General features: G+C 41.5%; 1 protein-coding gene across 10 annotated transcripts in view; it reads right to left on the bottom strand.

The window, feature by feature from the left end:
* epb41a (erythrocyte membrane protein band 4.1a) overlaps positions 1-24,218 on the bottom strand; it is a 102,330-nt gene that overhangs the window by 23,077 nt on the left and 55,035 nt on the right. For 8 of the 10 annotated variants that reach the window (XM_076754384.1, XM_076754390.1, XM_076754391.1 and 5 more), the window contains one exon: positions 23,627-23,797. In XM_076754384.1, coding sequence (XP_076610499.1) covers positions 23,627-23,797 — 171 coding nt within the window. The other 2 variants (XR_013078403.1, XM_076754393.1) reach the window with 2 other exon arrangements.

Genomic DNA, 24,218 nt, shown 5'->3' with positions numbered 1-24,218 from the left:
TCACGCACAGATCCTTTTCAAGTGTGTTTATACTGAACAGTCAGTTTGATTATTATGATCATCATCATGTTATGTTCATATGAAGCCATTAGCATGAAGAGGTGTTTGCTGTAATCTTCATTGTGTCAGCTAAATAAGAAACAGAGAGGGCTTGTTGCATGGGATTAATCATGATCTGGTATTGATAGAGGGAGGTGCGCATATCAGTAGCCACTCATTATATTCATGACGTACCATTACCAGGGCATAGGGTAAAGTCAGGGGTAGGTTGCTAGGGCTGTAACAAGCTGTCCTCAGTTCAGCTGAGGTTTTACTGAGGAGCATCAGTATAAGCATCACATACACGTAATTTTCTTATTTTTTTCTATCTGTAGCTCTTCGGTGTTCAGGTGAGACAGGTGGTCAGAGGCTGAAAACCAGTCCCATTTTATAACTCCTGCATAAAACAAACAACACTAGAGGGCAACATTACCTCATTTCCTGAAACTACCAACTCAGCCTGAAACTGTCCTACTGGACAGCTTTTGACACGAGGGCTGTTTTCAAATTCATCTGCTGGAGAAGGTTGAAGGAAATTTACCTTAAATCTGAGCTCAAGGCATGTATGTATGATGTATTTTTGAGATATCACAACTGGTGTGGAAGCCAGTCTTGGTACAGTGTGCAACTTACAAAAGTGTGATGTGGAACATACACTGAGAACATACTTTTCAGTGAAGTAGGAGGCATCTTGTGTCTAGCAGTTAAACTTTTGAAAAAACAATATTTGTATGCTCATAGAATCTGTGTTGTTCAGTGATGGAGAGAAGAGGTTTTAATAGATTTTTCAAATAATTTGACATTTTATTGAAAAAAAACTCAAACAGATAAGATATTTTTATGACTTACAGCACGTCTGAAAGGGAACTTTAACAATTTCAGTTAAATGATAGTAAAGCCTTTTCCATTCAAGATGAAGTTGACAAGTTATGGTTGTGCCTAGATCACAGCGTGGCAAGATGCTGACAGCATCTTCATGCAGGGAAAGTATTCTACACTGAATCTGCACATCTGCATGGTATATTTATATTTATATAGTGGCTGGATAGCTCAGTGGCAAAAATTGAAACTGCACATCTGCATGGTCCCTACTAGGACAATTACAGAAACCAATCAGCTGATGTATACTATAAGTTTGCATGTGTAAGATGTAAGATGAACAGCATGAACAGCCACGAGGAGAAGGAGGCTAGAGGCCAAGATCAAGGCAACATTGACAGAAATTAGTCAACACTCTGGGAAAGAAAGGGAAGTACCACCAACTCTCCTCACCAAAGCTGAGACTAAACTAGGTACTGGAAGAACATATGGGAAAAAGAGACATCACATAACACTGATGGGCAGTAGACAGTGGATCTAAGAGCAGACCACAGCAATCTCCCAGAATGAGAACCAGTAACCATCACAATGGCAGACAGAGTGTCAGGTATGAAGAGCTGGACAGCACCGGGCCTGGACATGATTGACACCAACTGGCTAAAGAAGCAAAATGCATTCCATGAGTGCCTGGCAGCACAGGTGAATCAACCACTGATGGATGGACCCGCCCAAAATGGTTGACCCAAGGGCGGACAGTCCTGATCTTGAAGGACCATTAAACTTCCCCGGTACAACATGGAAGCTCCTCTCAGGCATCATAGCAGTCAAGATGAATAGGCACATGGCCCAATACATGAGCGGGGTGCAGAAAGGAATTGGTATCAATACCAGGGGAGCCAAGCACCAGCTACTGATTGATAGAGCAGTCACCCAAGACTGCAAGTGCACTGCCTGGATTGACGACAAGAAAGCCAATGACTCAATGCCACACACATGGATCCTGGAATGCTTGTGATTCACCAACATCAACAGGACACTAGAGCCTTCATCAAGAACTCAATGGGGCTGTGGAGAGAGTGGAGGAAGTCAGCCACAGCCAGATACCTACAACAAATAAGGCAGGTCCTGAAGAGTCGGCTGAATGGAAAGAGCAAGGTCCGGGTTATCAATACATACACACTGCCAGTCATCAGATACGCTGGTATGATCAGCTGGCCAGAGAAGGAGATAGAAAACCACTGATATCAAGACAAGGAAGCTTCTCACAATGCATGGAGGGTTTCATCCCAAGTCCAGCACCCTGAAACTGTAAACTAAGTGGACCAAGCCGCAGCTATTGCTAGCTGCTGCCAGCTGCAAGCTGCTACTATAGCACCATCCATCCATTCATCCATTTTCTGTATCGACTATCCCTGAACCGGTCACCAGTCGATTGCAGGGCAACACTATAGCACCAATATTTAAAAATTTTTAGTGCCACCTACAGGTGAAATTTAATCATATTCTACAGACCTTTTTCGGGATCCCCATCTGTAGTACCTTGTTGAATTTTGTTACCATGAAATATACATGAAAGCGATACAGAAGCCAATAAGTAGCAAGTTGCTGTTTTCGTAATGGCCACATGCTTCAATATATCAGGTACCTCCTCATGAAGAACTTGTTTACCAAGTTTCATTCAGTTATTCCTCCAGTGGACTTTGCATTATAAATTTTACTACTGTTAAAAATGATATAAAATTATGGAAACATGTTAGCGTAAAGCAAAGGAACAGCATACATCTCTTGAAGAAGATATATGTTTTGTCATTGAATAGAAGCTTCTACAACAAACAGGAGAGAAGTGAAGAGACCAAAAAGAGGCAGAATAGTAATAATAAAAATATCTGTAGAAGAGCATAATACTAATACTATTACTAATAATAATGACTAATGAGCAATGAAAACAGTATGATATTCCTGTGTCATTGTTTTCAGCCTGTGGTCCTGCCTTGTGGTCATTCTGCCAGAAAGTCAGATGATATAGTATAAAGAGCAACACAGTCCACATGGGGAGAAGGTTGTGGTGGATGAATTGGTCAAATGCAGGACTTTCACCTAAGAGACCAGGATTTGTGTTCTGTGTGAAACCAAGTCAGTGTTGACCTATTATAATTAGACTTAGTTAGGGTTAGGGTTAGACTTAATATTGTTTGTTTAGTTCAGGATGTTTTAAGCTGCTGAGTGCACATGCACACATGTACACAAACTTTAACAGAATAGCTAAATTGGGCCATTCATGGCTGCTTGTATTCACAATCTCATTCTTTTGATACTTTCACAAAAATCATGATCATGGGTGAACTTTGTGGAACATAGATCAAGCAGTAAACCAGTTAAATCTCCTTCAGGAATTGCTGCCTTGCTTACCATAACTACTTTACTGCTGCACCAATGGGCCTGTCAATGTCATGTTCCATCTTACCTCACTTGTGAACAATATCCCAGAACAGTCGAACTCCTAATCCCAGAAACCACAAGGAAGATGATGCAAGGGCCAATTTTTACTATTTTTACCAATGTTGCTATCTGAGTTCCATTGATTCTAAACTTGTACCCCAGCAGTGATACAGTTTCAGAAACAATTTTCAGAGAACATCAGCTTTGAAGTTTGATAATCCAATCTGCACTTTGGTAAAGTTGGAAAAATATTCATGTAGTAGTGTGATGTTGTTGCACTGGCTTTTAAGCAGAAACTATTATCTTGATCTGCACTACTAGGCATGCAAAGGTCTCTTATTTTGAAGGAGTGGAGTGGACAAACCAGCCGGTTTATTTGTGTGGGTAACTTTCTGTTGTTTGTACTAATTTCTTACAAGGCATTGTGTTATTTAAGGGCCAAAAATACATTTTGGAAGTCATTACAAAGGAAATAGAATTTGTTGATTATATTTCAAAAGTGATATTTAGTGTTAGGAATAATTCATGGTAATGGACTCTTCCGTTGTGAGCGGAAGTTCTGCAACGCTAGTTTGCGCTCCTTCTGTTTCTGGACTTGAGAGAGAAGGTATGCATTTCAGTGTTCTATTATTTTTTTGGCTAACTACTATGTAAACAGTATTCTTCACTTACCATTGATGGTACTGGTGATAACTGTAATTAGTTTATGTTTTGCGCTGCAATTCTCATGTATTTTGTTCATTTTTGTGCATCAAACTTTAACAAAAACATGAAAAGAACTTGCTGCACTTGTTGTTGCCCAGGCATTCTATACAATGAGAGGGTGTTCTGTTTTTTACCTCGAGATTTTCCCAATTGTCATGTATTGAGAGTGGTATTGTTGGTGATTAACAGATGCTGTAGAGCATATTCATGAGAGAAACCTATATATTTATAATTGTTCTACTGCTATTCCAATACAGCTATGTTGGGTTTGTATGATTTAAAATTTATTTTAAAGGAGAATTGCACCCTATTATTTTGAGTGGATTTTGTATAGATTTATTCTAGTGAAAAAAGCACCTGTAATATGAATATGTTGTTGTCACACTCACTGTGTGAGTGTACACAAACCAATTCTACTTCTGGACTTGAGAAGGTGCTGTACAGCATATTTATTAGAGAGACCTGCATATTCATCATTTTTCTACTACCATTGCAAAACAGACGCAGGCTGGTGTCAATAAATATGCTGACGTCTATCCAGTCATCGTAGTGTCTTCATACAAATCACACCACGCAGAGTGAACCACACTACATTCACATATTCAAACTTTTCAAATCAGTAGCTGTGACATTCTCACCCAGAATGCACAGTGGTTGTTTGGTCGTCCTGTTCCTTCTGAAATCAATCACCATTTCCTTGGTCTTGGCCACGTTAAGCAGCAGGTGATTTCTACCACACCATTCCACAAAATCGTCCACCACTGCTCTGTATTTCTCTTCTCGTCCATCCTTTATACACCCCACCACCTTTGAGTCGTCTGAGAGCTTCTGTAGGAGGCACAATGAGGAGTTGTACTGGAAGTCTGAGGTGTACAAGGTGAAGAGAAAAGGAGACAAAACAGTCCCAGTCACAGTTACAGCTACGCCTCCTGCCATGGCCCTGCCTGACATCCACTGCAACTGCTACTACTATAATTACATCCACTGTCATTGTTACTTTGATTGTATTTCTGTCTGTCTCTCTCTGTCTGTTTCTTTCTCTCTCTCTTGCTCTCTCTCTCTCCCTCTCTGATTGCATTTCTGCCTCGGTCAAGGCAGATGGTCGCCCACCCAGAGCCTGGTTCTGCCTAAGGTTTCTGCCTGTTAAAAGGAAGTTTTTTCTTGCCACTGTCACCATGTGCTTGCTCATGAGGGAATTGTTGGGTCTCTGTAGGTAAAAGAGCTTGGCCTGTACCAAGTCTATATGGAAAGTGTCCTGAGACAACTTCTGTTGTGATTTGGCGCTATACAAATAAAACTGATTTGTGTAGCAGAACTGACCTGTAACTGACCTTCTCAAAATTAAGAGATTAAGATTAAGATCTTTGCTTTATTAATCACCACACAACATGCACATGCTTTTTGGTGAACACAACAGCAACACACAACATGCATATGCCATGCTTTTTGGCGAAATTGCTCCTCTGCATTTGACCCATCCTGGTAAGTCCCTCCTTCGCGGCAGACCAGGAGCGGTGGGCTGCCAGCCGACAGCGGCACCCGGGGACCAGTTCCTCTTTGTCACCATTCGGTCAGGTGGTGATCTTCTTGCATGTTTTTAGTGGGGATTTGTTTGTGGACGATACCCCAGGTGAACAAGGGGAGAACATGCAAACTCCACACAGAAAGGCCCCTTTTTTCCTAAAGGGCAGCAGGCACAGAGGGCATGGTGGAGGACACGCCCCCCAGCGCCAGGAATCAACCCGGGACTGTGCCACTATTCTTGCATTCCTTCAGGAGAAATGGAGTCATAAAACATCCCAACTTTTAAGAGTTATTAACCATTTGGACTGTTTACATGGAGGTGTGATTCCGCAGAGAGACAGGATGTCTGACTTAGAAACACCTCTTCCACATTCTTTCAGGGGAGCAGAAGATACAACCAGTTCAACTTCAAAGGTTACCTTTCACCCAGGATGTTTCTCATGGAAATGCTAATTCTTTCTTGATAGCCCCATGCAAGACAAGGACAATAAAACGGTCTGGATGAACAAGGGCCAGGTCTCAGAGGAACCTACAAAATCAGATAATGCTGATGGGTTGTAAATTAGACATTCCTGAAGAGAACTGTTTTGTATGTCTGTGTGCCTCTTTTCCCATCACACCAGGATAATGAAATCTATATGTTTCATTTAAATTTGGATTTTCTTACAGTACTAAACCCATCATCTGTATGATATCAAGGTTTTTCCGGTGTTTCTAGCTTAAAAAATGACAAAACTGTGATTTTAATTCTCCTAAAAAGTTTGTCTGATTTCTACCATGGAACGATACTGCCATCTAGAGGTTCGTAGCGGTTAGATTGTATATGCTTGACGTGAGACAGTTTTTAATAAGCAACTATAATAGTGATAGTCATTTTGGGCAAATATAGTCTCCCTATCTTTGTGATGTTGAGTTAGTTATACCCTGAGTCATCATGTATATTAGGATGAGTATTAGAAATTGTTATCATGATTATTGTTGAATGTCGTCATTTACTCATAAGAACTGTCTAACGCATGTTGTGAACGATGTTGAAATGCCATTGAAAAATTGATAATTTAAAATATATCTGATTGACCATAGTGAGAAGCAGATGAGCCCCTCGTATGAATCATTAATTAATTCTCGCTCTACAAGGTGAAACCACATTGCGCGCCCGCGAACCATTCCACACGCGTGACGACCTATCGATTAGACACGCCGTGGACTGATGATATTGTCTACAGCACGCAGCAGACGCGCAGTTTGAATTGTTCTTTTGCCTCTTACAGTTGTTTTCCTCTGAGTTTCCTTCTAGTTTTCTCTTTTGTCTTTAGTCTTGTTCAGCTGTTTTTCCGTTCCGTCGTTTTCTCAGTCTTTTGTTGCTGCTCATAATCACGCCGAGTAGCTTGATTTTGTTCTTCAGAAGACATAATTTTCTAGTTGTTCTCTTTGTGAAACACCACAGGTCTTCCAGCTCCTAAACATCCCTGTCCCACATTGGCTCGTAGTTTGCTTGATTCGTCCGGCAGACCACAGCGCAGATCGGAGCCACGGATGAAAGTTTGGAGTCCTTCGTGTCAGTTCGGAGCAGACTTTGACAGAAGCGTCGCTGGCAAAGTAGGCATGCTTGAGCGGGTTTGAATAAGAGTTGGTTTTTGAGGTTATGATATTTGTTTTTCCAGTTTGCTTAAATTTTCTCCACCATTCATTCAAGAAATCCATGTTACATTTGTGTCCCCATTTTTCCCTTAAAACTACTTCTCACTATCGCCAAACTCATTCTGCCATTGTTTTGCCATAAGTTTCTCTCTGCAGTTGTTTGTGTTACTTCGTATCATCCATATGATCTGTTGTATTATCCATTATTCATATTCATTCCCATTATTGTGTTTAATAAATAATACTTTACATACAAGTTGTGGTCAGATGGTGTCCTTTTGAGCTTGATATAAGCAATCCCTCTGTCGAGAATTTACGCTTCAGATTATCAGACTGATCTGCTGTTGGTTCTGTGTGGTGGAACAGTGGAACAGTAGTAACACTGTCACCTCTCAGCTCGAAGGTCCCGGGTTCGATTCCTACCTGGGGCGCTGGGGGCGTGACGTCCACCATGCCTTCGGTGCCTGCTGGCCTTGAAGGGGCCTTTGTGTATGGAGTTTGCATGTTCTCCACCTGTTCACCTGGGGTATCCTCCATAAAAACCCCCACAAAAAACATGCAAGAAGATCACCACCTGGCCAACAGTGACAAAAGGAGCTGGGTCCCCAGGCGCCACTGTCGGCTGGCAGCCCACCGCTGCTGGTCTGCCATGGAGGAAGGGCTTGCCAGAATGGGATAAAAGCAGAGAAATAATTTCACCTAAGCATGGTGTGTGCAGTTTCGGACTCTGTAACTCTGCATGTTGTGTCTGCATGTTGTGTGTAGTGATTAATAAAGTAGTGATTCTTCTTCTTCTTTATTCGTTGTCACTACATCAGCATTATAAGACATGACAAATAAAATCCTTCTTAGCTGAGGAAGGTTGGTGCCCCGTATTTTATTAACGAATGCAACTTTAACTTAGAGGTTTAATAAACTGATTCCCCTGCAATTGAATTGAATTGAATTGAATTGAATGTAGAGTACATGATAAATACTGCACATTATTAAATGATAAATAGCCTACATCCATTTTTCACCTTCTGCGTTCATATTATGGTAAATGGGCTTCTGCCTTACTAACAAATAAAAGTGTGTGATTATATGTAGGAATACATGTGATGTAGGCCTACTGTGCAAGCCATTAAAAGTTACAGAAATAAATAACAGTTAAAAATCAGCAATGGCTGATGCATTGGCCTTTTAACTAAATGAAAAGTTTGATCTTGGACAGTGATGGATGGATTATCAATAAACTGAACATCAATCCACAGAACTACTCAAAAAAACCACTAATGACCAAACAAGATCCACGCTGCGTTCTGTTTATCAGTTTGCATGTGTGAAAGAGATAGAGACACACATACACACACAGAGAGAGAGAGAGAGAGAGAAAGGAGAGAGAAAGAGAGAGATGAGTTAATGTGTCACAGTGAAGTGTGAAGGTAGCAATATGTAAGTTGCTGCAATTTCACTACTGTTTAGAAAAATGTTTTGTATCCAGTTCTGGCTGAAGTGTTTCCTATTTCAAGTTGTTTTTTTAAAACCTTGAACCAGGAAATAAAGATAATAAAATGTATGTAAAGAAACAACATGGAAGCAATTTACAGCAATTGGTAACATTTTTTTGAGCTGATGACAAGAAAACATACATAACCGACACATATGAAGCTACAAATTAACAATTTTGAGTTCCCTGTACTTTTAAACTACAATCCAAACAACAGTACTTAGCTATATGATGAGATTAGAGTCGGTGGACAGGGCAACCTTTAGCATATGGTAGAGGTTGGATCAGACTCACACCACGTGGGGAGTGACAGTGGTGACTTCCTCATGTACATAACCTGTACACACTATGAACCATTAAATAATCAACAGTTATTCTTCCAAGAAGAACACAATTATATTACATATTCATATTTACACATTAGATTTGATGCATTTCTTATTTTTATAGTAGCTATAATACACCTTAATGTAGCTTTAAATTAAATGAATTTCAAATTAATTAAGTCACAATATACCAATAAAGAAATGGCGAGTCGATTGGCTGAATAAAAGAAAGTCCATCAGGCTTACAGATTCTGAATTATCCAAAAATTCAATGACACTGAATCATTAGCAGGTCCTACAAATGCACACACACACCAGTAGGTTGGGGAATCAAGTCAGTGGTTAGAGAGTTCCGACAGTTTCAAACTGACCCACACAACAGCCCTTCTGTCTCTTTATGCCTGACACTGTTCATTCACAGGTTCTGCAGTGGGCTCACACTTTCCATTTCATGTGTCACCCTGGAATGAACTACACTCTAAGGCTGCTGAAGCTGCTGTGTCCCTTGCCCACCCCCAGTCATTGGTTGTCTCATATTGCACACAAATTAATCAAAGGCATTCCTCCTTACACAGTTATACTGACCATAGTGGACCGTTTCTCCAAGGTAGTTCATTTTATAGCACTCCCCTCGGTCACAGAGACTGCTGATGCTCTAGTAACACATGTATTCAGATTCCATGATATTCCCTTAAATATTGTCTCAGACAGATTTCCAAAATTCATTTCCCTTTTGTGGAGAGAGTTTAGCCCTGGGGGCTACTGTCTGTCATCTGGTTCCCACCTTCAGAAGAATGACCAGGCAGAAAGAATGAACAAAGACCTACAAACCAATACAGTTTACGACCTTGACTGAGTATGTCCTGTCTGTCCAGATGCACCTCCACCGCTGTTGTAAACTCTAGAGAGGGATTCCAGCTACTCCACAAGTTGAACTCCTAAGTTGATTGTAGATGGTGCTGCAAGAGTGGCAGTAAGTTACAGCAGCTCTTCTACTTTTCTTTGCCTTAGCGTCTTTTTATGCTTTTTTTGTGTTTCTTCCATCACTAGTCTTGGTCAATCATGCACACGTATGAATGTACAACTGGTGAGACTAGTGATATGCTTTGTACTCTGTTTTGGACTTCTTAAAACTACATCAGGAGATTCATTCAGCCATGGCTCAATCGCTTACACATGGGAGCAGCTGTTAGCACAGTGCAACACAAAAGTACTCCCAGTGGAAAGAAAGACCCCAGATCCCCACAGAAATAAGGACAAAGAAGAGGGGATGCAGAGTTGGAGTGAAGTGCTGTGGCAAGAAAAGATGGTATAAAGCATCCATACTGTCTCTTATTATGGGGAACGTGAGATCTCTCCCTAATAACATGGAGGAGCTAATGGCATGATGTGTTTCATGGACACGTGGACGAATGAACTCAGACTTGCATATTAGTTTGGATGGATTTCAACTACTGAGATTAGAGGACAGCAATGGCGAATGGTAAGAGGAAGGGTAGAGATATAGCGATGTTAGTGAACAACAGATGATGTAACCCAGGGCACATGAGTGGAAAGGAGCAATGCTGCATAAGAGACATAGACCTGCTAGCTGTTAGCTTTCGGCCATATTATCTCCCGAAGGAGCTCTTGCATGTCATTGTGATAACGGTGTACATCCCCCCATCAGCTGATGCTGCGGCAGTCTGCATGCTCCTACACACTGTAGTTTCAGAACTGCAGAAATTGCACCCCCAGGCCCTCCTCCTGATCTCTGGAGACTTCAGTCATGCTTCCCTGTCTTCCACTCTCCCCACCTTCACCCATAGTGTTAAATGCCACACCAGAGACAAAAGAACATTGGACTTGAATAAACAACCACCAACCATAAGGTATGCAAGGGGATGGTCTGAGGAGACCAGTATAGCAATGAGGAACTGCTTTCACACCACTGACTGGGAAGTGTTGTGCAGTCCACACAGGGACCTGCATCATGGACTACATTAATTTCTGTGTGGAATACACTGTACTACCAGGAAAGTACTGTTTATTCCAAACAACAAACCCTGGGTGTCCCGAGACCTAAAAGCCTTACTGAATGAGTAGAAGAGGGTTTTTAGATCTGGGTGCAAAAATGAGCTGAGGAGGGTGCAGAGGGAGCTGAAAAGGGAGATAAGGAGAGGCAAAGAAGCAGGAGGGGCGCCTTCAGGGGAAAAATGCCAGAGAGTTCTGGGGAGGCCTGAAAACCATCTCTGTCAACACCAGTGACAGTGGGATGGGCTCAGAATCTGGAGACCGAGAATGGACAAATGAACTGAGTCTGTTTTTCAGCAGATTTGATTTCACTCGTCCCCTCCCCCACTCAACAGTACCAATACCTGACGACGTTACTTCTGTACACCCCCCTCCTTCTAGCAGCACACTCCTTAACTCCCTCCACTCCACATCAGAGACTATATATCACTCCCCTCAACTCAACAGGAGCCACCCCCCAACCATTTCAGGTCGGTAGCCTTAACTTCTGACCTGATGAAAACCATGGAGAGGATCATATTGAACCACCTCTGTCACCTAGTGAGCAGTGAGCCCCTACAGTTGGAGCAGGCATTGGTGTGGAAGACACAGTCACTTACTTGCTTCACATTTTTTTCACACCTAGGGAACACAGGGAGCACAGTGAGGCTCTTTTTTATTTTTTAAACTTCTCCAGTGCTTTCAAAACAATCCAGCTATCACTGCTCAGGGGGATCTGGAAAGATCTGGAGTAAACTGACGCCTGGCTGTGTGGACCATCAACTACCTCACCAACAGACCACAGTAGGTAAGGGTTTGCAACTGTGTGCCTGATGTGGCAGTTTGCAGCACCTGGGCTCCACATGGTACAGTGCTCTCTCCTTTTCCCTTCACCCTCTACACATTGGACTTCAGACACAACACAGACAGCTGTCATATCCAGAAGTTCTCCAGGAATTAACTGCAATACAGGGAGGTCATTACCAACTTTGTCAAATGATGTGAACCTGCACATAAACAGCAACACAAAAGATGGTGATAGACTTCTGCAGGAAGGTGTCACAGACTACACCAGTGACCATCCATGGCTTGGACACTGAAAGTGTGGGTGAGGACAAATACCTGGGTGTTCACCTTAACCACAAACTGGACTGGACTATCAATACAGATATCCTGTTCAAGAAGGACCAAAGTTGACTCCATCTGCTCAGAAGACTGAGATCCTTTTGAGTGTGCAGGAGACTGTTAAGGACATTTTGTGACACTGTGGTGGCATCTCCAGTTTCCTATGCAGTTGTCTGCTGGGGCTGTGGGAGCTCTGAGAAGGACAGAAAAAAAAATGATCAAACTGGTCAGGAGAGCTGACTCTGTCCGAACTGCTCTCTGGACACCATTGAGGAGGTGGGTTAGGTGAGGATGTTAGCCAAGCCAACATCAATCATAGACAATAGATTAAGTGGCTCCTTCAGCGAAAGGCTGCTGATCAAATATTATTAGAAATTTCATTGTTACTGTGACTGCATTTCTGTATCTCTCTCTCTCCGTCTGTCTATCTCTCTGTCTGTCTGTCTGTCTCTCTCTCTCTCTCTGTCTCTCCCTCTCTAACCCTCTAACCCAACCAGTCGAGACAGATGGCCTCCCACCCAGAGCCTGGTTCTGCCTGAGGTATCTGCCTGTTTAAAGGAAGTTTTTCCTCACCACTAAGTGCTTCCTCATGAGTGAATTGTTGGGTTGTTGTAGATTAAGAGTATGACCTGGACCTGCTCTGTGTGGAAATTGTTTTGAGAAAACTTCTGTTGTGGTTTGGCACAATATAAATAGAATTGTATTACTACTCTGAGCAGCATGAATCAAAATTAGGTGGGGTGAGAGAGCTAATATGATGGGTTCTTCCTTTTTGAACTGTGTGTTCCATCAGTGGCCAGCACTGCCAACACTATGTGCAATTATTAAAATTGAGCTCAATTTGGTCCCTCAATGCAACCCACACATAGTGGTTGATATAATGAAAATGCATCATGGCAACCGTCAACAAGTAGATGCAGAATGTCATGCCGTCCAAGAGACAAGGACAAACATTTATTTTCTTTTTTTGAAGTAAAAGGGAAGCCAGTGTGCCTACATAAGTTTGTAGGGACGCGCTCACAGTGATGAAAAAAAGATTAATGCCATATGGCATATATGCTATACCATTTAATGTGGAACTAGTTGATGTGCCTGACAATCTACAACACAAAATCATTGAGCTACATTGCAAGGACCTATTTTCAGCAGTTACTTTCAAGACTGACTTTTGCAAAGGATCAATTTAAGACTGACTGATTCAAACCTGGAAATCAAGCTGTGAGTAGCATCATCACTACAACCTGACATCAAACATCTCGCCGAAGAGAAGCAGTTTCAGCCATCACAGATGTCAGTGTTATATGTGTTCAATAATTCAGTATGGCCAGGGTCACTGCTAAGGGGGCTGGTTCATGGCCACTTGATACAATTGCTGGCCCCACAAGTAAGTACTCTCCCTATCTCTAAGTTTCCCAGCCCCAACCACTAGTGATTTCACTGCTACTACTACTAGCTAACTACCTACAGCAGCCTTAATTAAGTGGCATACCATTAGCTATGTTATTTTGTGGGATTACACCTTAACAAAAAGCCTTGTGTGAGAGCTGGTCCTGAATGCTATCTGTCTGTCTTGCTGTTTATAGGATTTAGAAAGTTATTCCTCCCCAAGGCCTTTAGAGGTGTTCAGTACATGAATGAATCAATATTTCAACAAATTTTCAAAGTGAACTGACTACACTGACTCACCATTATCAAATCCGTAGCGTTTACCAGTGGAGCTCCCCTCCCTGGTCACTGATGACAGTATGTTACTTCCTTTTAAAATCTTATTAAAAGACAGTGAAAGCCACAGCAACTATTATAATCTGATTACTCCTCCCAAAATAATCAGATGCTAAGGTATTAACCTTTTGTGGACTGGACAGAACAACTTGAACTAGCAAGCTGTTCCTGAAGATACCACTGAATCAAAGGTGGTCAGTATCAGTACTGAATGATGAGGCAGTATAAACAGTGATGCATTTACCTGCTTTTGAAGTTTGAATGGTTATGCGTTCACTGCTTTACATACTGAAGCGCATTACAACAGTGATGCCACCTATGGGGAAGCTTAGGAAAGGAGTGAATGAACTACATAGTTGGCAACTTCGAATTTGTAAACAGAACTGAATGAAGATATTCAAATAAGCAAAGTGTTTTGTGATTTCCATGTCTATATCCTTTTCGAGGGCACCTTGCAGGATTAATAGGATCTTCCCATTTATTTGTCTTTTAAATAAAGCCAAAGCATGGTCAAGGCCATCAGTAGCAGCCCTGACAGAAAGATAGACATCTTGGAGAGCTTGAGCCTGGCTGGGTTTATCTCACATGAGCTAACCAAGCTCCTCCCCACATCTAGCACACTGATGGTGTGTGAACATGAACTTGTTCTTCTTTCTCCTCCTTGTCATCATCATCCTCATCAATCCAATCAAACTCACTGTCCTCCTCATCTTCTTCCAGCAGGCAGCCTTGTCTGTGCTGCTGTGGTCCTCCTTGTGCTGGTGAAAACCTACATGCTCTTACCTTGTGTCCAAACAGAGATTCTCCCCCTCGCTGTGCTCAGCAGCAGCAGACCAAGACATGAGATTTGAGATATGGTCAACAAACAGGAGAAGGAAGAAGAGGGACAGATGGATGAGGAAATGGAGAAAGGGACTGTTCAAGGAAGGTACAGGAAAGGGAGACTCTGGAGAGTATTTAGCATGTAGGGATCATGGGTTTGCAAGAAGTCTGCAATTAAGTTTGTGATGTTGTCTGACACCATCTATTTTTGGGAAGACGTGTGTAAGCATTGTAAGTGAGGTAGAATTACACGAATAAGCTCATATTAATTATGACAAACTTGGTGGTTTACAATCATATGAAACAGGATTAATCTGGTCCTTACTAAGTGTTTCTTTTACTTTCACAGTTACAAGTGTAATGGTTGCCTAGGTCCACCTTGAGTAAAGGTATTTTGAGATGGGGGAGAATGTAAATGTTTGTATTTTTTTCTCTGATTTTTAATGGCCTAGGAGGACAACGAGCCTAACTTTTCTTGTTTTAAGGAATCTAACCGAGGTATGGATTGCCTTTTTTGTGAGATTTGTACCTCTGAATTAACGCAAGCGGGACCTGGATTCCTGGACCTGGGGGGTGGGACTGATTGAATTGTTTATAGGCGGCCGCGCTACGCTGGATCTTTGTCTAATCCGTCCCACAGTGGACGTGATTTAAATTTGTTTTCATTAATAAATTCCTGTGATCAGAAGTTTCTGAAACACTTTTTTTGATTAATCATTTCAACATTAATGTTGGTTTGTTTGCTTCATGTCTGTGCTTTAAAATAGATGAGCAAAACTCATTCAGTCTCTGGGGGTGGCCTAACTCACACACGTCCAATCCGCCTGTGACCCATAGACTAGTGCATAATAGCTTATCCCCTTGGGTTTTTCATGAATAAGGAGAATTGTTACACATTACTACTATTACTACAATAGAAAACGATTTTCAGGAATTACCCATTGCCTCAAAATGCACCTAGAAGACTGTTTAGAAGGACAAGACTTCAAGGAAAATTCTGGTCATATGACTGTATATTATGTCAAATACATACACGAATACATTGCAAACATCTGACAAGACAAGAAACATGAGCAGTCAGATGATCAGACCAGTCAGATTATACAAACCACTTTATTTGTGAGTAAAATGGATAGGGTTAGGTTTAGGATAAGATTAGGTATGACCATCCCTATCCTAACCTTAAAAAAGGTATTAGATATAGGGTTATTTCCAGACTAAAACACTAATCCTGACCCCTAGCAGACAGATAAGATAGATAGCTTTCATAATAATAATAATAATAATAATAATAATAATAATAATAATAATAATAATAATAATAATAAACATCATGCCTTCCATAGAAAATCAATTGAACTCTAATGTTAGACTGATATTTGTCAGGAATGCTACCAGAGCTGAAGTCTAACTACCCATAACCTTAACACAAGATTCTAACAATGAGAAATGTGCTTTTATCAGTACAAAAGACACTTGTGAAGGGGTGCCAATATTTTTGACCATGCAGTTTTCATTTCCTGCAGCATTTTGGTGGTGTTTTGTGTTGAATTTGGGGAAACCAATTGTTGTTTTAGTTGTGTTAAGTTACTGAAATGATCCTAGTTTGGTCATTTATCAAAAAAACTCCAAAAGTGTGTGACTTTTGCTAGAAAACCAACACTTCCAGAGTGGTGCCAATACTTTCACCCATGACTGTATGTCTCCTGTCTCTCTCTCCCCTGTCTGTCTTGTGGGTGTGTCTATCTGCAGGGAGTGGCTGGCAGGTCTGATCTGGCCTCCTCTGCTCCTGAGCACACCTGACAAAAATCATTCAATCAAGACTCACTTGCTGCCCCAATATATAAGCACAGGCCTTCTACTTGTCATATTGTGTGTTTAACCTAGTGGAAACAACCAGGACTTCAGAGATCCTCTAAGTACTTTTTCCCACATTATTTTTTGCCTTGTCATACATGCAGAGGATGGAAGGCTTGACAGACATAGGAACAGCAAGGGGAGTGGGGCTTAGAGGGGTGAATTACTTCTGCAATTTGTAACAATTTGGCTTTAGTTTGTTTCTGCTGTAAATAAGCAAAAATAATTCAGCCATACAATTTATTATTATTCATTATTATTATTATTGGCAAAAATGGCCTAAATCACAGGATATCAAATGTTCATTAAACATTAAAATCCAATCATTAATCATTAATGGTCACTAGCTGAGTTGTCATGTCATCTGTACTGCTTTATAATCTACCAACAGTCTGTTAGTTATCTTGGCATCTCAGATGACAATAACACTGCAGGAACTTGCCATGAAACACTTTTTAAGGTAATTTTGCACAGCACATGGATGTAATGGAGATGTTGTATTGCAGACAAGGCAAGATATGTGTTTAGCTTGCAATAATCTAACAGGTCAGGGAAAACTGTTGGATGGTGATTTAATGGGACCTATTTCTATTTTTTCATCCTATGTGTCATCATAATTCCTAGAAATAATGTAAAATTAATAAAATTGTGGCTTGGGCTCTGAGCAAAAAGTGCTGTTGTGACTGGATTTTGAGTATTAAAAAAGGAAGATGCAATTATTTTGTGGTACCTCATGTCTGGGATAGAAACTGGGTCTTCAAGTTGTGGCTACAGGACAGCTGGGAGGGAAATGTTGGGAGGACTGAGATCCTCTGTGCCCTACAGTATCACTGTCTGAATGTGCAGGAAAGGATGGTGGAGGTTGTGGAAATTTGACTGAGGACAGAAGCCCAGACTTCAAAGGGGAATGGAAGGAGATGAGGACTGAGGTTGTGCAAGATAGAGAAAAACAGATAAAGACTAGAGGGAAGATACAGGGAAGAGGATTGAAGAGTTGGACAGATGGAGAGGAGGTAGGGCTGGGTCAGTCCTCTGGCTACTAATCAATGGTCCTTAGCTTGTTTTCTTGTGTTCTTTTGCTCTTCATTCTTTCATTGATCTCCCTTCAGGAGTCATGCTAATGTATTCTCAGAATTAACTCACCCATGCAACTGACTGGCAAATTAAGCAGGATTGCAAAGCTTGCAGCAGCCATTCATAGAGTGAGGGCAGTGGTAAGGGGGTGGGTATGAGTTTAAGGAGATGGCTCCACTATGAGGCACTTCTAAAGGATGCCAATATGCTTTAAACTAAGTGGTTGACAGATTGTTAAACAGCACTGACACCTCCTCTTCGCACACCGCTCAGATGTGGCTTCTAGAAGGGCCATGTCTAACAACTTCTGTAATTCCAAACCTGACATCATGCCCACTTCCCAACGTGATTGGAAAGACATGTGGAGGTGAGCAAGCATTCAGGTTTTAAATCTCTCACAAGCTCTTCTTTTTCATTTTTATGACATAACTACTTGCGTCATCTTTCATGTGAGCAGCTGAGTACAACACCATGAAGGCTTGCGAGAAGTGTCTGTCTCAAATTGTGCGCTTTTGTCCCCATTTGTATAATTTACCACACCTTGTTCCTCACTATGGCTGCAAGCTTTACACCTTCCAGAGCCAAGTGAACTATTGGTATTCAGAACAAGTACAAACACCTTTGTCTTCACACTACACTTCATATGAACTAGTTGGTTTGAAGCATACTAAACCCTTTAGGTTGCAGCTGAGCATAATCTGGTGAATTTGGAGAGCTGCTTGTCAGCAGTTGGCCATGGCCATAACTTCCAAGTGTCTTCTTTATTTTGCTAAAAATATGGGGGACAGTGTTGAACTACTGTAGTCAGTGCCAGAAAGCACCAGACTAGAGTACCTTTACTTCAGACATGCCATCAACTACTCTGTATGCTGGTATAACTGTGGACGTCCTCCCCTGCACACACATGCACACTTGTGCTATCTGACCTTCAGGGGTCCTGAAGGCTTAAAGTTGTCTTTCTAGTGATTACTCTGTGGTAATTTGATACATTTTATTTCTTTGGTAATATACACTACTAAAACCCAATAAAGGTGAAAGGCTCTCATATTTTTACCAAAGCTTAAGGCTATGTCTTATAGTTTTTACATTTAATTTGATATGGTTGCAGAGTGCCTGTTCTTAAACAGATGTTTGTTTAAATGTGCTGCACACACACACACACACACACACACACACACACACACACACACACACACACACACACTTTTTCAAATACCCCCAACTGATTAGACCTCTAGTCAGATATGTGGGTGGAGCTTTGGTGTGTGCAGATGGGCCTTTTTCACAGCTGACATTTTGGTGGCAGTCAAATAGTCTGTTTTGTTTTGGAAGGTTCCTAACTGAGAGAAATGAGTCAGAAGTATCTAAGCGACAGCCTTGATAAGAGCTGTTTGAATTCTCTAAATGTGAATGAAAGGTGTTTGGATGCTTACTTTCTTATCTCCTTTAGCATAGGATACACTGGACAATCCTTTTGCTAAATGAAAGGAGATACTGTTATCCCACAATTCCTCATGACAGCAACATTTAGAATGATGAACCAGCCATTGATCAACATAAACCATCAACATGTCACATTACACATCGTCAGTCTGGATCAGCCATAACAACTACAAAGCACTATCAAGTCTATACTTCATGGCGTTTGCCAAGTTGTGCTGTAGTTCTTCAGCTATTATATGCATATGAAATCAGATCATAACCAGCATATTAACGATAACACAGAAGTCTGTCTTTCATGAAAAAGCGATATGAGACATTTTTAGCCACATGATGTTTTTAATTCAACATAAATGAAACCTAAGAATAATGATATGTACAGTATTAAATTTGTTACTACGTTATACACATTTAAATGTAACAATTATTTTCATACAATCATACTAATTTGAGCATGTTTTACACTATAGCAGACAGCAAACTTGCACACCAACAGACTGTACGTCAAAGCCGTCACAGCAACTACACAGTCATCAACACGGAACTAATGCAAGAGAACTGCAAGAAGAAGGATAGACAGCACCTGGACGCAAGCTAGAGATGTGATCCACAACCATTTCATCATAGTTCATAGTAATGCAGCGCAGTGAGGACTCAAATATTTCATAAAGGAGGTGAGCAAAACCTACACACAGATCTGTCTGTTAGTCACTGTTAACAGAGACTCCAGTCTGCAGTGTGGTTCATGCACTTGACTGATACACCACAGAATTGTAGAGTAAGATTAGGCTTCATGATCAAAGAAAGTTTTTATACCACGTTGAAACTTTTGTCCATATACTGATGTTGCCTCATCCACATGAGTTTTCTCTCTCTCTCTCTCTCTCTCTGCATGAAAGTACATGTTAAGAATGCAGAGGGCAAAGTTTCTAAGGTGTGCTTATAGTAGTTCATCTCGTTCACACGGAGTGGTTTTTCATTTCTGTCCCATTCCACTCCCATGAGAGAGTAAAGAAAAAATTCTGTCCCCCCATCCCGCCACAATCCTGGAGGAATTACTCCCCTCCCAGTGTTTTTTTTTTTTAAGGGGGCTAGTCTTTAGGCAATACAATGATTTCAATTTGATGTCCTCGCTATCCTTTTCAAATGACTTTTAGACAAAGACGAAGAAAGTTAGGCTGCTAGAATATTTTACTCACGTTAAAGTCATGGCCCGTAAAAAAAAGGCGTCAGTTAAAATATAAATGTTACTGTGTTACATTTTTGAAATTGTGTGTGTGTCTGTGTTGTTGGATTGCATTCAATGTCAACCCAGTAACACTACTGGAACAAAATCACATCGCAACACTGTGCCACAATGGCCAAACCAACAATAACTTCCATTTGTATATAAATTTTGCATCCCGTGCAGACAACTGATTATTAATTATAAATATACAAGTGCCTTTTTCTGTATAGTTACACTAGCGGTTACTAGAAAAGAGGACAAATAAAATAAAAAGAGCTATGATACCAAGAATGAAAACACCACTAAAGCATCTAAAGCACCACTAAAGAATATAAACTCCACAGTGGCTGCAGCCACAAACACATGTATTAGCCCTCCTGTCGTCTTATTTTCTGTTAACTATTTTTGTCTCTCTCTCTCTCTCTCTCTCTCTCTCTCTCTCTCTCTCTCTCTCTCTCTGACGGTGGATTCATTCTTGGATCTGTAGACACCGGACAGAATCAAGATACCCACGTAGGCTCGAATTTCCATTTGGTCTACCGCCTCCCAGGCGTCTTTGTACACCCATCTCTCCTCCAAGTTGGTCTTGTTCATGACTATTGTTTGGATTTCCTCTGTCAGTAACAGTTTGAAGCAGGACTTTATGTCATCCACCCAGGATATGGCATACCTTGAGCCTGGAGTCTTCTTGATGACATTTTCTGCTGACAGCTGACCTCTCTTCTCAGGTGAGGAAGAACACCAGGACAAAGTCCCTTTCTTTGACTGGAATGCAACCACAGCAGGAGCATCCTCTTCATCACTGGATTGTTCCCCATCAGTGATCTCTTTGTCTGGATCATATTCTATGTCATCCTCATCTTCTGTCACCTCTTCTTCAAAAGCATCTTCAATGTTGTTTTCCTCCCTTCTCATCAGTGTTACGGTCATAGAAATAATCTGAAGCCTCAGCCATTGTGCTGCCACAGAAATTAATTTACACACACACACACACCCCTCTGTTTTATACACTAATTGTAATCTTACCCATTCATTTTTAATGACCTGTCAGTTCTGACCGGGAACGTAAGTCATTTTGTGTCTTCAGATGCCATGTGAGAACAAAGTCGAGGAATCTTATGATAAACAGATGAAATTAACTATATAATTTAGAGAGAAAAATTGTCAATTGTCAGATTTCACCGCAAAGACAGCAGGATGGTTAAATCAAAGACAGGTGCACAGTTTTTACACACCACATACAAAAAAAATACGCAGACAAAATGCTATGTTGATATGCAGCAGTGGTTGTTGATGTCTCTGTAGTTGTACTCACATGCCTGAATGTCATTCTGTGAGCCCTGTGCATCTGCACAAGTCCTCAACAATATGCTCTTGGTTCAACTTCTGTTCTTGACCAGTTCATAATAAAGCCAGTACACTCAGCCACTCTGTTCCATGATAATCAGTCCTCTCAGCCTCTCTGTCACACAATAACCAGTCCTCTAAGCTTCTCTGTTCCACTATAACCAGTCTGCTTAGCCTCTCTGTCCTTTTCAAGCATTTGACCTGAAAGAGGCTCTGTAACCCTGAAGCCTGGTTTAGGCTTCTGCGTCGCGTCAACGCCGTACCTACGACGCAGACCCCTACGCGGACCCTACGCCGTAGCCTGACGTGCACCTCCAAAAAATCCTGTCCGTCGCGTCGACGCGTAGTGACGTGAATGTCGAGGACTGTGATTGGTCCGTTCAGAACGTAATTTTCGGTTCAGTCGCAGCCCTATGGTCGCAGCACAACAACACCGCCATTTTCAAAGTTTCTGTGGTGAGAGCTAAAAGAAAAACTGGACCAAGCCGAAGAAAGAATTATCGAGGAGGTATGCAAGTACGACCACCTCTACAACTCCTCTTCGCGGCAGCAAGAGCCCCCCGAAACCATACAAAGACACAGCCGCACCCCCCTAGCGGCTTGGCGGTGAATTGCGGAGCAACGCGTTCCCTCGACGCAGAACTACGAATGCCCAGTGACGGCGTAGGGTGTTCGCCGTAGGTATGGCGTCGCCGCGACACCGAAGCCTAAACCAAGCTTGAGTGTGACATAATAGTCAAAAACAGAACAAAGGCCTTACACACCTCATTGCAGAACACCCGCAGTGAGGTGTTCTGCAGTGAGGTGTGTAAGAAGGATCATCCTGAAATGCTTAGAAAGAAATTCGATGCTACCAAGCCAACCAATGACACATTTCTAGGGAGGTACACATCAGGCTATGGTGTAGGCTACGGCATAGGGTATGTGGCTACACGATTCCAAGCCCATAGATTTAACACAGAAGTATAAATCAGACTACAGTCTGTGTCTACTGCTCCTGTATATGAAGGTTTGCACTGTACTGGGCACTGTATTTAAATTGGTATTTCTAAGATGTACATGCTATGGTCTATGGAAATATAAAATAATGGAAAAACGTTAGATTCATTTCTTAAATTATCAATCATCAGGCATTTATCTTTTTGAAAAGCAGATGCTATGGCCACCGGGGTTAAAAAAAAGTGTGTGTGCGTGTGTGTGTGTGTGTGTGTGTGGGTGTGTGGGTGTGTGGGTGGGTGGGTGGGGGGTCTCTGAGCAAAGGTAGCTGAATTTTACTGTGAGGAAGATGAGTGAGCAACAATGCAAAAGGACTTAATTGACCTCACAGTTTAAGCAGAGGATAGACATAAAAGTCAGGAATTATAATTATGAACTAAAAGCATAGACTACTAAGACTACTAATGGGTGTCAAATGTATGTATTTTTTTCAACCATATGACCCTTGGAAGAATCCTTACAAACATGATTATAATTGCCTACATAAGACACAAATTGGCACTGGCTCATACTATGGGCTTGATCTAAATTAATCACTACCCTACTCCAAGTGTTTCTATATCCTGAAAATACAGCTGAGGCTACCAATAGGAGTGAATAGCCTGCCAATTAGTTAGCTAACATACAAAGTTTAACAGAGAGTTTGTTCAGGTTTACTGAGCTACCTGTTACTCAAGGTACAACTCAGACAGTTATGCAGTAAAGATACGTTTTAGAAAGATCCTTTTATTTGACACATTACCAAGAGTCAAATGAGAAGAATGCCATCAGTTTCATCTCTGTGTGGCCAGCAGAGAAATTAAACTGGGATGCGTTTAGCCTAGTTTAGCACAAGACTGGAAGCAGAGGAAGCTGCTACAACAGTGACATCACATGAAAAAAAAAAAAAAAAAACCCAAAAACACAAATTGTAACAACTTGCAAGCTTTATACTGAAAAAGTCTGTATGGATGATATGACACTGCGGATGAAATTATGTCTCCTCAAGAATAATCTACGCTACTGCTGCAGTGTGTCTCCTGCCCAGATTGCTGGACTCACCGCTGGCTGCAGCTGGCCGTTAATGCTTGCTGTGCGGAATGGTGAGTTGGTGGAAAGACGCTTGTCCCACTCACTGGGCCGAGGCTCCGGTACAGACTCCATGAAACTCCTCTTCAGCTCACTGATGCTAGTGTGGTGACGCATGATCTCAGTTTGAGTCTTGTCCATATCCTTCAAGAAATAAATGTAAACGTAAATGTCAGATTAGTAGATAGATGGAAGGGAAACAATGAACACTGATAGAAGTGAAAAGAACATACAACCATATGTAAAATAAATGTTTAGATGAGTGGAGAGAGGAGACAAATGGACAAAAATAATGAATCACTCAGATTGGAAAAAAAAAAGTTATAAATTATTCTTTAATTCAGTTTGGCTTTTTCAAAAAAAGGTACTTGGATTGAGCCTGCCTTTTCCCAATAAAATGCTGAGGTTCAGTGATTCGTGATCCATATTTCAGCCCAGCAGCAGTCACTAAGACATAGGGCTCCATTTTTCGTCCCCGTTGCTGGCGGGGCGCAGTGTGCGCACCCCGCACAGTGGTGTTTTCTTGCAGCGCAGGCGGGCGCGCAGCGCACTTGGTATTTTGGTA

Source organism: Chaetodon auriga, chromosome 17, assembly GCF_051107435.1.
Source record: "Chaetodon auriga isolate fChaAug3 chromosome 17, fChaAug3.hap1, whole genome shotgun sequence".
Lineage (NCBI taxonomy): Eukaryota > Metazoa > Chordata > Actinopteri > Chaetodontiformes > Chaetodontidae > Chaetodon > Chaetodon auriga.
This window is presented reverse-complemented; position numbering and strand designations above follow the sequence as displayed.